The 14,551-nt window shown below is 40.6% G+C and overlaps 1 protein-coding gene across 10 annotated transcripts in view; it reads left to right on the forward strand.

The window, feature by feature from the left end:
• tjp1a (tight junction protein 1a) overlaps positions 1–14,551 on the forward strand; it is a 126,949-nt gene that overhangs the window by 9,101 nt on the left and 103,297 nt on the right. For all 10 annotated transcript variants that reach the window (XM_077519061.1, XM_077519069.1, XM_077519062.1 and 7 more), the window contains one exon: positions 9,275–9,488. In XM_077519061.1, the coding sequence (XP_077375187.1) occupies positions 9,275–9,488 (214 nt within the window). Of the gene's footprint in view, positions 1–9,274; positions 9,489–14,551 lie in introns of those variants that run through there.

A 14,551-nucleotide genomic window follows, 5' to 3' on the forward strand; every position in this document is an offset into this window, starting at 1 on the left:
ACTCCAAAAACGGCATGGTTGTTCAACCATTAACATTGCATCTTCAAATAGAGTAAGCCATTTTCAACATTGAAAAATTGTCAATAATTTATATTAAAAGAAAAAATAAATACAATGACACCCACACGTGGACTGACTAATAGTATAGCTAGATAGAAATTGAATTTAGCTAACTGTGACTTTGAGTTTGAGGTTTCGGCCTGACACCAGCGATATGTAGGAGGAAGTTTCACCTCCACATCCTTAATCATCTAATTACAAATTTAACAGTGTTTTTGAAAGACGTGATGAAAGAAGTCCACAAATGGTCATTTTCGTAAACAAAAACAAAACTACAGCATACATATTAACAGTGTTTATTTATTGAAATGGAGCATCTTTTTAATGTATTCCTAACTGTTGATGGTATGATAAACAATGACTTCTCTGCCTTGTCCAGTGTACAGCCAAAGTAGAACTCGCAACCTCTATGTGTGTGGATGCATATGCCAGTTTATGGTAAACCTCATTGTGAGTCATTGTGTCACGGCACTGACAATTTTCTGGCTCCACCCCTGCTTGTGTAAAGGTAATTGATATATTCTTGTGTAAAGGTAAATTAGTCTTCGATTATGCCCCACCATTTTTTTATTTTATTTTATTTTTTTTATTAACAGAACTGCTTTGGAGATCATACTTCTTAGTGTATTTCAGCAAAGTGCAGGTATAGACACGCTTGTGTGTGTTTGTGTTTCCCTAACATCCGGAACTCGCATGTTCTTACTTTGGGCAGAATGTTTGTAATCTCCTCTCAAATGGTTTATGCCACTAAAGGGAACAGATTAACAAGGGTTTAAATGACTCGCGGCTCGCCCCCTTACCACCAGCCGCTCGCTGAGCCTCCAGTGGGAGTACGTCCATGCGGATTGTCTTTTTTTTGGGGGGGTATGTCTGTGTTTTGGGAATGGGGTAATGGAAACAGTTTACTTTGGTGAGTGTCCACTCTCCACCCCTCCTCCTACCCCCCCCACCCACGAAAAAAAGAGATATCGGTATAAATACACAATATTTTCTTTTTAAGTGCCTATTTCTATGTTAAAATAAAATAACCAAAAATGCCCTCAGTTGAAAAACAACATTAATTCAGACTACATGGCAGATTCCCAGCTCAGAGTTAAAGATTTTCTTGTACTGCTTTGCATTATTCCTTCATTACTTTTTCTGGTGACCCCAACGAGATGAAGGTTAACCACAGGGTAGAGTGGAGGAGATAATTACGGATGATTTATTTGGTTGTTTGTGGGTCTCTTTGACTAATCTTCATTCATACTGTTCATTCTGTCGAACGTAAACAAATAAATCATTGATTTAAGACAGTTAAAATGGATGCATAAGCTATTATGGATGCAGTGGCTTAAGTAGGTAAATTACCTGTCTCAGTTGATGGTTCCATTCCTCAGTTGTTGCATGTGTCATCAATTAGAACAGTGGTTCTCAATTGTTGTCACCCTGGGACCCGTAGCCTTCTTCTTTTTGTTGCAAAGTCGCAACCCACTTTCTAGAAGTCCAAATGGCCTCGGAAAACACATGTACAGTAACTTCTCATTTTTACATTCAACACTGCTTCAAATTATTTTGTCATACTGCCAAAAACATATTGTTAGCTTTAACATTCACTCGCCAAAGAAGACTGAGCTGCACTGTGATTGTTTACCGAGAAGGTAGCGCAAGTGAGCAACATTTCCTGACACTTACGGTACTTAATATTGTATGTTCTATATGACAACTTAGTGCACTTTTGTACTGTTCTGAAAAACGCAGAATACAAATACCTTTACATGCTATTTTTTTGTAGCTATTCACGGCCCACCTAAAATAGGTCGTATTTGAGAAACACTGTTTTTAACTCCCAAGTTTCGTTAACATGCTAACATGTTGCTGTTTCCTGACAGTTTTCTCATCTGCGGTGCTGACACCCTTGCCCCTCTGCCTAAAGTGCCCTTTGGAAAGTTTTTTTTTTTTTTTTTTTTTTAAATAAACACTTTACTGAGGACAGGTCAATGTTGACACAATCTTAGAAAAGCTGCACGACTAAAAGTGTGTGTATGGGGGTTGGCTAGCCACCGTTGGGTGCAGTGGGATGGGATAGACACTTCTTCACCCCTGCCAGGTAACTTTGTTCTGAATCCAGTGAAATTGTATTGTTTGTTTGCCCTCTATTCGCTACCTATAACCATTTTGTTGTGAAGTAACATGTATCATACGGCACAAACAACTGAGCATAAATTAGCCAAATGGCCACCTAATTAGCTAGGTAAAATGCTATATGCTAATTCAATAATAGATAACGTGATAACCACCACATAGTCAGACTAATGACGGTGAAATGAAGCTCTTCGTGATCCATGCATTGAAAAGCATTGGACTTTGGATCATTGTAATTTGATTTGTGGGGATTATTTTGACTTCAAAATGTAATGAACTGTTGTTTGTATCTGGTTTGTATTATGCTAGTAGTCACATGCAAAAGCAATCCAACTCATTGGTGGTCGAAGCATTTGATTTGAGTTGCATTGTGGAAATATCAGAAATGCTCGGTTGTTTGGAATTGTCACTTGCCTGTGAAAAATACCCCTTTGCCTTCTTGTAATGACAACTAGCCGTATTCTTTCTCAGGCCCTTGGTCTGTTTGGTTACTAATTGGTCTATTTATTTACTCATTGTAGCATAATACCTAGAAAGGAGAGGCTGAAAAAAGGGGGGGGGGGGGGGGGGGGGAGCTACAGCAAGCAGCTAAGGGAAGCTACCTCTCTGCTCTTTTGGATGACAATGTCACATGAGGATGAAAGGTCAGAGTCAAGGCCAGAGAGAGTCACGTTAACTAGTGTTTAGCGCCTTTTAAAGCTCTTATTTAATATTGATTTGCTCCTTAATGTTAATTTAATTGAAATCTTTAAAGCTGTTCACATTTTATTTTTAAGTGGTTTATACAAAATCAGCAGGCATGAAGCTATTATTAGCTAAATTATTAGCTATTATTTTGTGTGTATTTTTTATTTTTTCACTTCTATAAGGTATTCCCTTTACGCAAAAGTGCCCTTTTTTTCCCCCCCAGAGCACTTGCACCCCAAAATCTTATACATGGCCTTTGTCCTCACTGATTAGTCTTGTTGCAGGCTACACCATTCATACAAAGAATTAAAAAAAAAGATGTTCTTTTCAATTGTTTTCTATTAAAAGTCACCCAAAGCCAACGTGAAAACATTTCACACTGATTGTATGTGTAATTCAGGCAAAGGTATACTTTTATAAAGGGTGAAGTAATAACTTCTTCAGAAGGCGTTAAATGGAAAGAGGGGCCCATCAGAGACTCACAGCCTCCCCATCCGCGGCAGAGCAGCAATGACTTTTAGAATCTGCGAGTCACGCGTTCTTGACCTGTGGTGACTCACGACTGACATGATGGCTCACAGGGAGCTGACAAGAGGAAATACATCACTGCCGTCCCTCAAATAGAGAAGGACACAGCGGAGGGGCTCCACTTCTCCCTGACAGAGATGCCATTTATTATTTTATTTCTTGTCCTCTGCTCGGCGGATTTATGTCTAGTTGAAAAGGGGATAGCAGGAGTCCAGTTCATAGAAATCGCCTGACAGCAGTTTAATCTGTTTACTGTCAGGCTGATCAGATGTTCTGACCCTCTTTTAGCTTTAACCATTCCTAAACTCAGCTATGGAGGAGGATCTGCACTGTTGTTTTACGGTATACACTTTTCTGTTGCTATCCAGCTTCCATTGGATTTGAGACTCACTGGTCACTCCATTAGAGGCATCATGCGCTAGTGGTCTGTGCCCGTTGTAAATGAGTTATATTCATAAAAGCTGTTTCATAGTGCTTTCTTGTTAGGCGTCATTACATTGTGTAGGAGCATGTTGCCACAATTACCTTAAAAAGGAACTTACAAACCCAATTCCAGAGAAGTTCGGACGTTGTGTAACAAATAAAAAACAGAATGTAATGATTTCCAAATCATTTTCAACCTATATTAAATTAAGTGCTTTACAAACACAAGAAATTGAATGTTCAAATTTAATGTTTTAGCAAATAATAAGTAACTTAGAATGTAACATATTCCAACAAAGCCGACACAGATGGCAAAAAAAAGAGTGGGAATGTTGAGGAATGCTCATCAAACACCTGTTTGGAACATCCCACAGGTGAACAGGCTAATTGGGAACAGGTGGGTGGCATGACTGGGTATAAATGGCGCTTTCCTGAGCCTGATTACTCAGTCATTCACAAGCAAGATGGGGCGAGGTTCACCTCGTGAACTAGTGCGTGAGAAACTAGTCAAACAGTTTAAGGACGATGTTCCTCAACGTGCAATTGCAAGAAATTTAGGGATTTCGTTATCTACAGTCCATAATATCATCAAAAGGTTCAGAGAATCTGGAGAAATCACTGTGAAACTTAAAACTCTAATATGCAAAGTAAAAGTTATGTGTCAACAACTCTCAGAAATGGCACCGGCTTCTCCGGGCCCAAGCTCATCTAAGATGGAATGATGCAAGTGGAAAAGTGTTCCGTGGTCTGACGAGTCCACACTTCAAATTGTTTTTGGAAATTGTGGATGTCATGTCATCCGGGAGACAAAGAGGAACAGAACCATCCGGATTGTTCTGGACAAATTGTTCAAAAGCCAGCATCTGCGATGGTCTGGGGCTGTGTTAGTGCCAATGGCATGGATAACTTGCACACATGTGATGTCATCATTAATGCCGAAAGGTACATCGTGGTTTTGGAGAAACACATGCTGTCATCCAAGCAACGTCTTTTTCGTGGACGCCCATGCTTATTTCAGCAAGACAATGCCAAATCACATTCAGCACTGCATGGTTTTGTAGTGAAAGAGTGTGTGTACTAGACTGGCCTGCCTGCAGTCCACACCTGTCCCCCATTCAATAATGAGTGTCCTCAGTTCCCAAACTTTTATTGAATGTTGACAGAGTGAAAATATGATGTAACACAGTGGTGAACTTGACCCTTTCCCAGTGTTTTTGGAACATGTTGCAGCCATAAAATTCTAAATTAATGATTATTTGCTAAAAACAATTCAATTAATCAGTTTGAACATTACATGTCTTGTCTTTGTGGTGTTTTCAAGTAAATATAAGTTGTACATGATTTAAAATGCATATGCAGTGTATTTTTTATTTTTTTATTATTATTTTTTTTTTTGGGGGGGGGGGGCAATACCCTTTTTTTTAAGGTTACAAAAGTGGTGAGGTGTGTTAGTTTCAGTCTGTGGATCTGTGAAGTTGATGTGATGTAGTTGTGTGTGACAACTTTTCCTCCCAGCAAACCTCAACATAACAAAGACTTTGACATCTGTTGTGTTTTTCAGAGTTGTTTGGCAACATCATGTTTTGTGTGTGCTTTGCAAAAAAAGATGTTTACCTTCCTCGCTGCAGGGGTCAGACAGCACCCGAGCATGCCTGATGTCCCGCCTTGTTTGATTGAATGTCTATATGCCTAATCTTCGCTCTCCATCTGTCAGGCTTGTCTGGCCCACACACTAACTTGATCCCATCCGGCTCTCCCCAGGTGGCTTTAAACGGGCTTACACATTCTGACTCGCAACTAACAGGCTGTGTAATGTGTTTCCTTGACTTTGTTTTGTTTCCTGCTACTGTTAAAAGTCCGGAGGAATTGTGTTTTGTGCACAGGCCCGCAATTTCATTCCATTTTGAATGTGTCAATATGATGTTTATTGGAACCATGGCAAAATAGTATTTGCAGAAGTTTGCTTTCCTTTCAAGGAGCCAAATCAAGGTTCTGTGAATCAAGCAGCATGTGTCACGCTTCTCTCGTCACCGCGTGCCCGCCACAGTGGGCCCGTTAGCACAGTGATGCATGTTCAACGGCCCCCATCACTTGCGGCTGAAGAGTCAGACGTTACGAAGCACTCACAGCCATACGCTGACAGTGTCCCTCTGTCCTTTGTCTCTTTTCATTATGGTCCTTCTCCTTATTCCCCGTGTCTTCATTTCGCCTTGCAGCCTCCTGTTCCCTCATGCTTTATTCACCTGTCTCCTTTTGTTTCGTCTTTGTTGTCTTAATGCTCAAACTTTTGCTTTTGGCTGCTGAGCGTGTAAAGTCGAACAAAGTGAACTACTTCAGTCGAGCTATTTTTGGTGCACGACCATCACGTTGTGGCCTGGATGATATTAACAAAGGATTCTCATTAGCATAGTACAGTATATCCAACGCTTTATGCTAATCATACTTTACACTACAATGCATAGAGATAGTTTTCTCTAAGAGCCACTTCAGGAGTGCAGAGGAATCACACGTTTTGTGTAAGTATGTGTCCTAATCGGGATATGACACACTGGTGTTGTCCCTGCAGCCCTTACTAAAGTAGACTAAAGTGCTCTCCATGGAAACATCTGTCATAATAAAGAGTGTTAGCTCATATAAGTCTAAAAGCAATGAACCCAGGTACTCCCCTAATTCATCACTTTCAACTCACAGTGAGCTGGCTTCTTAAAGTGACAACTGTGAGCTGTAGAAACATTAAATACACCATTTATTGACCTGTAGAGGTTGTTAGAAAACATTAGGGATGGGGGAGTACGATACCAGCCTTATTTTAAGGTATCGGTACCTCTTGTGAGGCGGCACGGTGATCGAGTGGTTAGCACGTCCTCCTCCCAGTTCTGAGGACTCCGGTTCGAGTCCAGGCTCTGGCCTTCCTGGGTGGAGTTTGCATGTTCTCCCCGTGCCCGTGTGGGTCTTCTCCGGGTACTCCACTCTCCTCCCACATTCCAAAGACATGCATGGCAAGTTAATTGGGTGCTCCGAATTGTCCCTACGTGTGCTTGTGAGTGCGGATGGTTGTTTGTCTCTGTGTGCCCTGCGATTGGCTGGCAACCAGTCCAGGGTGTACCCCGCCTACTTCCCTGAGCCAGCTGAGATAGGCGCCAGCACCCCCTGCGACCCTTGTAAGGAATAAGCGGTCAAGGAAATGGATGGATGGATGGTACCTCTTGTGGTTGTACTAGAAATTAGAAGGAATTCATGCATTTTTAAGGAAAACTACTATATTATGATATATAGGTCTTTCTTTACAGAAAATTATCTGTCTTTTTTGGTGGGGGTGTTATGTACTTGTGGTATTGGTATTTGGTATCAGTATCGGTGACTACTCAAGAGTTGAGTATCGGTATAAAAAAGTGGTATCAAACATCCCTAGAAAACAATCGAGATGACAGAGCTCAGTGTTCAGTATGACTCTGACTTTGAATGGTGCAATTATAGTTTTGTGTCAAGTCTGGACTTGATTTATCATGATTCGGATGCTGTTTGACAATTACATGTGCACATTTCCGACATTCTGAGTAATTGATGAAGTTTGCTACTGACCTGTTTAATCCAGGGCAGGAGGGAAATACTCTATTTTGGGCTTAAATCTTATGCAAAATTCATGAACTACTTTTCACTGCTGTCAATGTTTCTTGTTATTTCTCTATTTCTGTACCGCAAGACATGCGCTTTGTTGTTTTCACTGAAGAGGTTGTTTTGGGGACACGATGAGTGTGCGCCAGCCTTTTTGTGAGAGTCTGCCTTTTTCTTTAAAAAATAAAATAAAGTGCTATTAAATTGTAACGGCACTGACATGGCAGGCATGACTCAATATATTGCCCCAAAAACCAGCAGCATCACTCATGATAAATCATTCAGAGGCCAGCCACAAGCAAGCGCACGTTTTACTTTTATCTGTCACTCTCAATAGTTGCAATATTAGGGCCTTCATGCACAATGAATAGCCAACAATTCTGTACTTAATAAGCATATTCTCAGTGGACTCAGCACACTAAATGTTAAAAAACAACAATAAATTGTGGACCCCCACACACTTTTTATTTTTAAAAATGCCTCTTTCTCTCTCTCTCTCGCTCTCTCTCCATTGCTATACTGTATCTGTGTTTTATATATCTATATTAGGGGCGAAATGGTTTTGAGATGGGTGTAAAAGGTAGGCCACGCCCAAAAATAGGGCGGGGCAAAATTTATGAAATGTAGTCATTAGGGGTGTGAATTGCCTCGTACCTGACGATTCGATTCGTATCACGATTCACAGGTCACGATTCGATACCGATTAATCCCGATACGAATTTACAAGTCGATTGTTGCGATTTTTTTTCATTCAAATTTAGAAAATACTAATCAGTAAGCTTGTAGAGTGTAAGATTTATATGAAAATGTATTATTTATTTATCTGAAATTTCAGTCTTATAGAGGTTGTAATCTGTTTCATGTTTGAACAGCATTAAAATAAAATATTAAGGCTTATTGTTCCGTTCATATAACATTCTTCCATGCTCAAGGTGTGAATCCTAAAAAAAATAAATAAATAAATAAAAAAAATAAAATAAAAAATAAATAAATAAAAAAAAAAAATCGATTCTGCCGATTATTGAATCGATTCGAGAATCGCGCGATGTAGTATCGCGATATATCACCGAATCGATTTTTTTTTAACACCCCTAGTAGTCATATAAAAACGTATTAAATCACTACAGAGATTTTTAGGGGGTGAATTTTAGTACTGACATCATTTTTACATAGAGACCTTTCATATAAATGCCCATGTTCATCTCAATCAAGCGTCCCTTTAATTTATTATTTTCACCATTCCATGACAGTAAATATATATAATAAAACTATGTATATATAGTCGATTCTTTTTTTTTTATTTATTTTTTTAGATTTAATATTCAAGCATGGGCATGGGATGTGGACTTTTTTTCTCACTCCAATGTCAGGGTACTATCGGCGTCAAGCATCGTGGCCTAATAATAAAAGAGGTGTCCATTCCATACCTTACACCCATCTGCAGGCTACCCTGCTGACATTCAGCCCAATTACTCACATGTGCTTGACTGTCACCACACCCAACAGGAGATGATGTCCTTTAAAAGGCATCAAGTTGTCTTCCTTTGATCCCGTGGGCATCTCTGGGTTTTTCTCTTGAATATGCATCAGTTCCTGCTGGCAAGCAGTGTGCACTGAAGATTTAAATCGTGGTACTGAGCATCGCGTTGAATCTGGGTCGACACTGATGCGGAGACATGAGGTTGTTTAGTCTGGAAGCTTCAAGTTGGTGAGAAGCATTGTCAGTTCTGTTCTGTGTTTATACAGCACTATTGATTTGACCCTGGGATTGCAGACAAGAAAATATCAACATAGCAGAAAACAGCATCAACATCATTGCACTCTCGTTCTCTTGCAGGGTAACGCCGTCAGACGGAGAGACGTCACCCTCTGGTGTTCCCGATTCGTCAGATGGGCCTATAGGTGCTACTGGGGGTGCTGGTGCTATGGCCATGCCTGCCACGTCCACCCTCTCCCTGCCCATGAGCCAGGGGAAACCTTCCTTGCGTCGAATCAAAGGTCGCATTCACCGCAGCAAGAGCCTAGACAGCATGGATCTGCTTGATGCCAATGTAAGTGACGATATACACATTAATCAACAGTGGCAATTTGTGCTAAATTAGGCTCAGTCTTGAGTGAAAAAAGTATCAAGGCATCATGGAGCAAAATGAGCTGCTTAGTGTCATAGAATTTGTACATCTAGTTCGGAAGTGCATGGTCCTATGTACCCCCCAGTAATACTGATGAAAAATTGTGAAGACCACCAGCATTAGGTTGCCCATCACTGGACTATTCAGAAGAGTCCTAATATAAATACAGTACTAGTGGACAGTAAAAGAAACTGGCAATCAACAGACTGACAAACTGACTCATTTCATAATTGCAAACTCTAGTGGTGAATCCAAATTTCGACTTAAGTCGAATTTCCCCATTAAAGTCAATATTTACATCCAAATAATTTGCATTAAAAAAAATCTAAAATACATTAAAAAAAATAAAAAAAAATTATGATGTTGTATGACTGTCCAACTGAAGCCCAAGTCTTTGCCGATGTTCGTCGGTGTCACTCCTTTCTGCGATCTTTTTATGATGTTTAGCCTCGTTTCCATGGTAATTGCTTTCCTTTTGGCTGGACCAACATTGATAGCAGATGTAGTGTTCTTCTTTGAGGCCATGATGTGGGAAAAAAGAGGGCGAAAAAGCCAAAGATACTCCCATAAGTGCACAAGCGCTAGCTAGCACTAGCTAAGGGCTAAATAGCAGACGAGTGGAAAACACTGCGGGCTAAATAGAGGACGAGGAGCCAAAATGACTGACGGGCCAAAATGGCGGACCAGGCGTAACCGTTGTAAAAAGTCTAAATATCATCGTAATCAGTAATTATAACATGGCTGGAGCCTCACCTTACAAGAGACTGCCATGTTTCACCGCCATCTTCCTGCTACGGATGTCCAAAGGACAACTTGGCAAACGTAGTTAGCCCTGGTGGGCCTGCAGGATGTGATTGTTGAGTCTCGCCACTTGTTGCCCTCTGCTTTGCTTTTAAAATCTTTTACTAGCTTTCTCCACTGCTATATAAAAGTAGATGACTTGACTAGACACTCTTGTTAGTCGCTCGATCCAGCCTATGGCTTGGTTAACTCCCACTAGCCGCTTTTGTTAGCTGCTCCGGCTAATTCCAGCTCGCTCGGTCTTTCGGTGTTGCTTGCCGGGGGGGTTCTTCCCGACTGCCAAGTCACTGTCGATCGCCAATATGCTACCTGACTCATGCCAAATAGTAATATTGGTGGTAGGCTTGCGGAGTTTGGTCTCTCTGAGTCACCGTATTCCGCGTGTTTCAAACTGCATGCACTACGGCTGTATTTTATTATTTGGCGACATCTAGTGGTTATCTTTTACACACTGTACCTTTAAGTGTAACACTTCAACTGATCAAATAAATAAAGCATTGATGTTCCCAGTAGTGTTTCTGTAACTGGAAAATTAAAATAAAAGGCACGCAATTATTGTGATCAGCATTGTCATCACTCATATGTGCATTTACTGCCACACGGTACTCCGGATCATAGGCACCAGGTCCATCTCTGTCAGGTTATGGTCACAGAATCACAGCTTGAGATGCCCATTAAATTGAAAATATATTTTTATCCACTCAGCTGATTTTCCATCTACACTCATTACAACCACACACACACATGCATGACACAATGACCTTTGGTTATGCAATGTTTCTTAGGCTTTCAGATGAGCCCACAACACATTCCATATGCCTCTCTCTATGACTGGCTTACTCTCATAAAAAGTATTAATCTAATATGTGATTGGATAAGCTGCTTGATGCTAAAAAGCCTGAGCAACTCTGGGATTGTCCATTGAGCTGCACTCTCTCCACCAGTCAATTCATGCTGCTTGTGCGCGTTCTCGTGTGCGTGTGTCAATGAGGAGCCGTTTTGGGAAAGCCACCAACAGTTTATGCTCCCCAAAAAAGCATGCCAAAATGTGACTAATGCAAGCTTGCTGAGGATGTTTCTAGTGGCTCTGGACCACATAGGATACTAGGATAAGGATAAATATCTCGCCCTCTTCTGCAGATGCCTTGATAAACCTTCACAACGTGATGTTTCAATACACATGCCCGTTCTTCCTCTTGTGTCGGGTGTGTGTTTGTGTTTACTGGCTTGCTGCGTGTTGTCTTTATTTGAATCCGCCTGGTTGTCAGTGGGAGTCAGACTTGTTGTGACCATGTTTAAGAGACAGCATTTGCAGTCAACACAAATTAATGCAAGTTCGCATTCACTGATGTGAAGTCGGGTCGAAGGTGGACAGAAGAAGTTGAATGGTGGTTGGGGGGGGGCAAGTCAGGGACGTGCTCAGAGGTGACACAGCACTGCCACCCTAAGTGATGTCATAGTTACTCACATAATGGTGACTGCATTAGGAGTCACACAGCTTCATCTCGCTAAATTTGCTGGAATTTAGAGGCTTCCGGGGTTGGCGTAAGACTTTGATTTTGTAATCATGGGGAAGGCAGGAAGTGTTTGGTCGGTGCTGGATTTCACTTTGATTGATCTTTCTTTTCTCTTTATTTTTTTCTGACCTTTTCTCTGGTCTCCTGACCATTTAAACCTCACGACTCTGGCAAGATTCTGAAGTACCTGGTTAAGGCGAAGGGTAATGGGATATTTATAAGGCTTTATGTGAATTAATGAGTATAAATTTATACGTATTTGCAAGCACACGCACGCATGCGCACGCACGCACGCACGCAAACGCACGCACTCACGCAAACGCACACACGCAAACGCACGCACACACAAAAAAAATAAAAATAAATAATAAAAAATAAAATAAATAAAGAGCAATGATGATAAGACGTTGAATCGGTAAGACTACCGAATGAACAATTCTGAGCTCTTTAAAAAAAAATAAAAAAAAAATAAAAAATAAACAAACAAACAAAATGAGTCACACAGCTTCAGAGTCTTTTTATTCAACACTAATATGATCAAAATCGAGTCGACGTCAACCAGTTACTGATGATGTCATCAATCGTCATTGGGGAGAAGTAAAGTAATGGGTGAATTAAATCATCGTTAGTTTTAGTCCTGATCCAATAAGTCGACTAATCATGACTATGGTGACTATTCGACTAGCAAAATAATCATTGGTGGCATTCCTATGGATAAGAATTGCTATTGCATAGCCTAAAAGGACCTGCTACTGGATTTTAAGTTATGTTATTCATGTGATATGCATACAACTTGCCAAGGAATGCAGAAAATTAAACCTGAATTTGAAAAGCGCGTGCTAGGGTTGAGTGGTGTATGGTAATACGTTATCTCGCGGTGTCTGAAAATAGCAACACTGTCACTTTCATTACTGTCATAAAAAAAAAAAAAAAAAACTGCAAGACATAAGGACCTAATGTGTTATTAAATATATTTTAATTTTAAATATTTAAAACTAATGGTGCGCTATGATGTTTCTTGTAACTGTGTCAGACTTTCTATTAGTCAGGTGCCAATCACTAGACAAGATGGCCAGTCGGCAGTTGCGTGGCTCATTTGTCCCCACAAAATTGCAACTGCCACAATTTGGCAGCATGTTGGCTTCAGGCCTGACGGCAGGAACGAGAACATGTCGATGAGGCTGTATGCAAAATCTGCATGAAGACAGTAATGGCGAGAAGTGGAAATACATCACATCTCCGGACTACCTAGACGGACTTGGGGGGACGTAAACTACAAAATGTTATGTGCTGAGAGGTTTGGATCCCAAATGCTGACACAAATAAGGTTTTCTCCATTTATTAACATCGAGAGGCAGAAACTCAGGGACGCTGTACCCAGAACAGTTGGACAATAATCCGGCAAACCACACACAATTCTCAGCCTGCACCCACAGACCGTGAATCGTAAAGGACTAAAGAACGACCTCACATAGGTCCCCGACATCACCTAAAGGATTAAAGGCTGACATCACGAATATCGCATTTTGTAAACAGTCACTTGTTACATCAGTACCTAAACAGACGCATAACAGGCACATAACAGGTCATGAACTCTGGCGCATGCGGCCATGACACAAAATAAGTCAAAAATTTGTGACGGAATCACCGGAAACCCCGATGAGGAGACGGTAAAACGTTGTCAAAATTTGAATACTGCCTAGTGTGCATTTGTGTGTCTATGTTTGCACGTGGCGGGTTTATAACCTCTGCCCTCCCAAATGAACATCCCGCCACCCTTTCACCACCCCAGGTAAAACTGTCTACAACAGCCACTGACTAGGTAGCATTACTGTAGAATAAAAAAACGCAATAAAACCTCAAATCAACAAATTAGTTAAAATAATATACTGTACGACACAAAGCTGGCAACTCATATACATGGCCAAGCAGGGCCAATGAGTAGAATTGGGGTCTCAACTGCATGTTTCAACCATAACTCGGGAGTGACCAGGAGGGATTTAGCTCTAGACTTCAAAATATGCAAATGTCAATAGGTAAAATAAATAAATAAATAAATAAATAATTGAATGTATTCTCGGGGGGAAAAAAATAAGGAGAAGCTAGAAGAGGCATAATGTGCTCTCTCCTGCGTGTATGCCAGTCAGCAATTGTGCAACAATTTTCTGCACTAGCTGTAGCCATTAGAGGGCAGCCTGGTTAACATCAACGTACGGAGCATTACAATAGTCTAACCTGGCTGAGCTTAGTTAAAAGCCATAACTGACAGAAACCTTTCAATACTATAGAGTGAATCTGTTGTGCTATTTTAAAACTCTAGTCAACTCTACAGCAATTGTGGTGACAACAAGGCTTCATACAATGTATGCAAATTAGTTACTGTAAATAGTAACACATATTAGGAACACTACTAGATTAAAAAAAAACAAAAATCTTTTGTAACAGATGAGGATATTTAGGGTCATGCCAGGCAGTTAAGTAAGGACTGCCAACAAGCGCCAGGGTCATTTTTCTTCAGAGGGAGGTAAATATGAAAGTCATCTGCATAAAAATGAAGTGAGGTGCCATACTTTTTAATAACTATACCCAGAGGAAGCAAGTACAAAGAAAAAAACCAAAAAAAACCCAGAATAGAACCTTGGGACGCGCATGTAAAAAGGGAGCAGA

Source organism: Festucalex cinctus, chromosome 4 (genome assembly GCF_051991245.1).
Source record: "Festucalex cinctus isolate MCC-2025b chromosome 4, RoL_Fcin_1.0, whole genome shotgun sequence".
Lineage (NCBI taxonomy): Eukaryota > Metazoa > Chordata > Actinopteri > Syngnathiformes > Syngnathidae > Festucalex > Festucalex cinctus.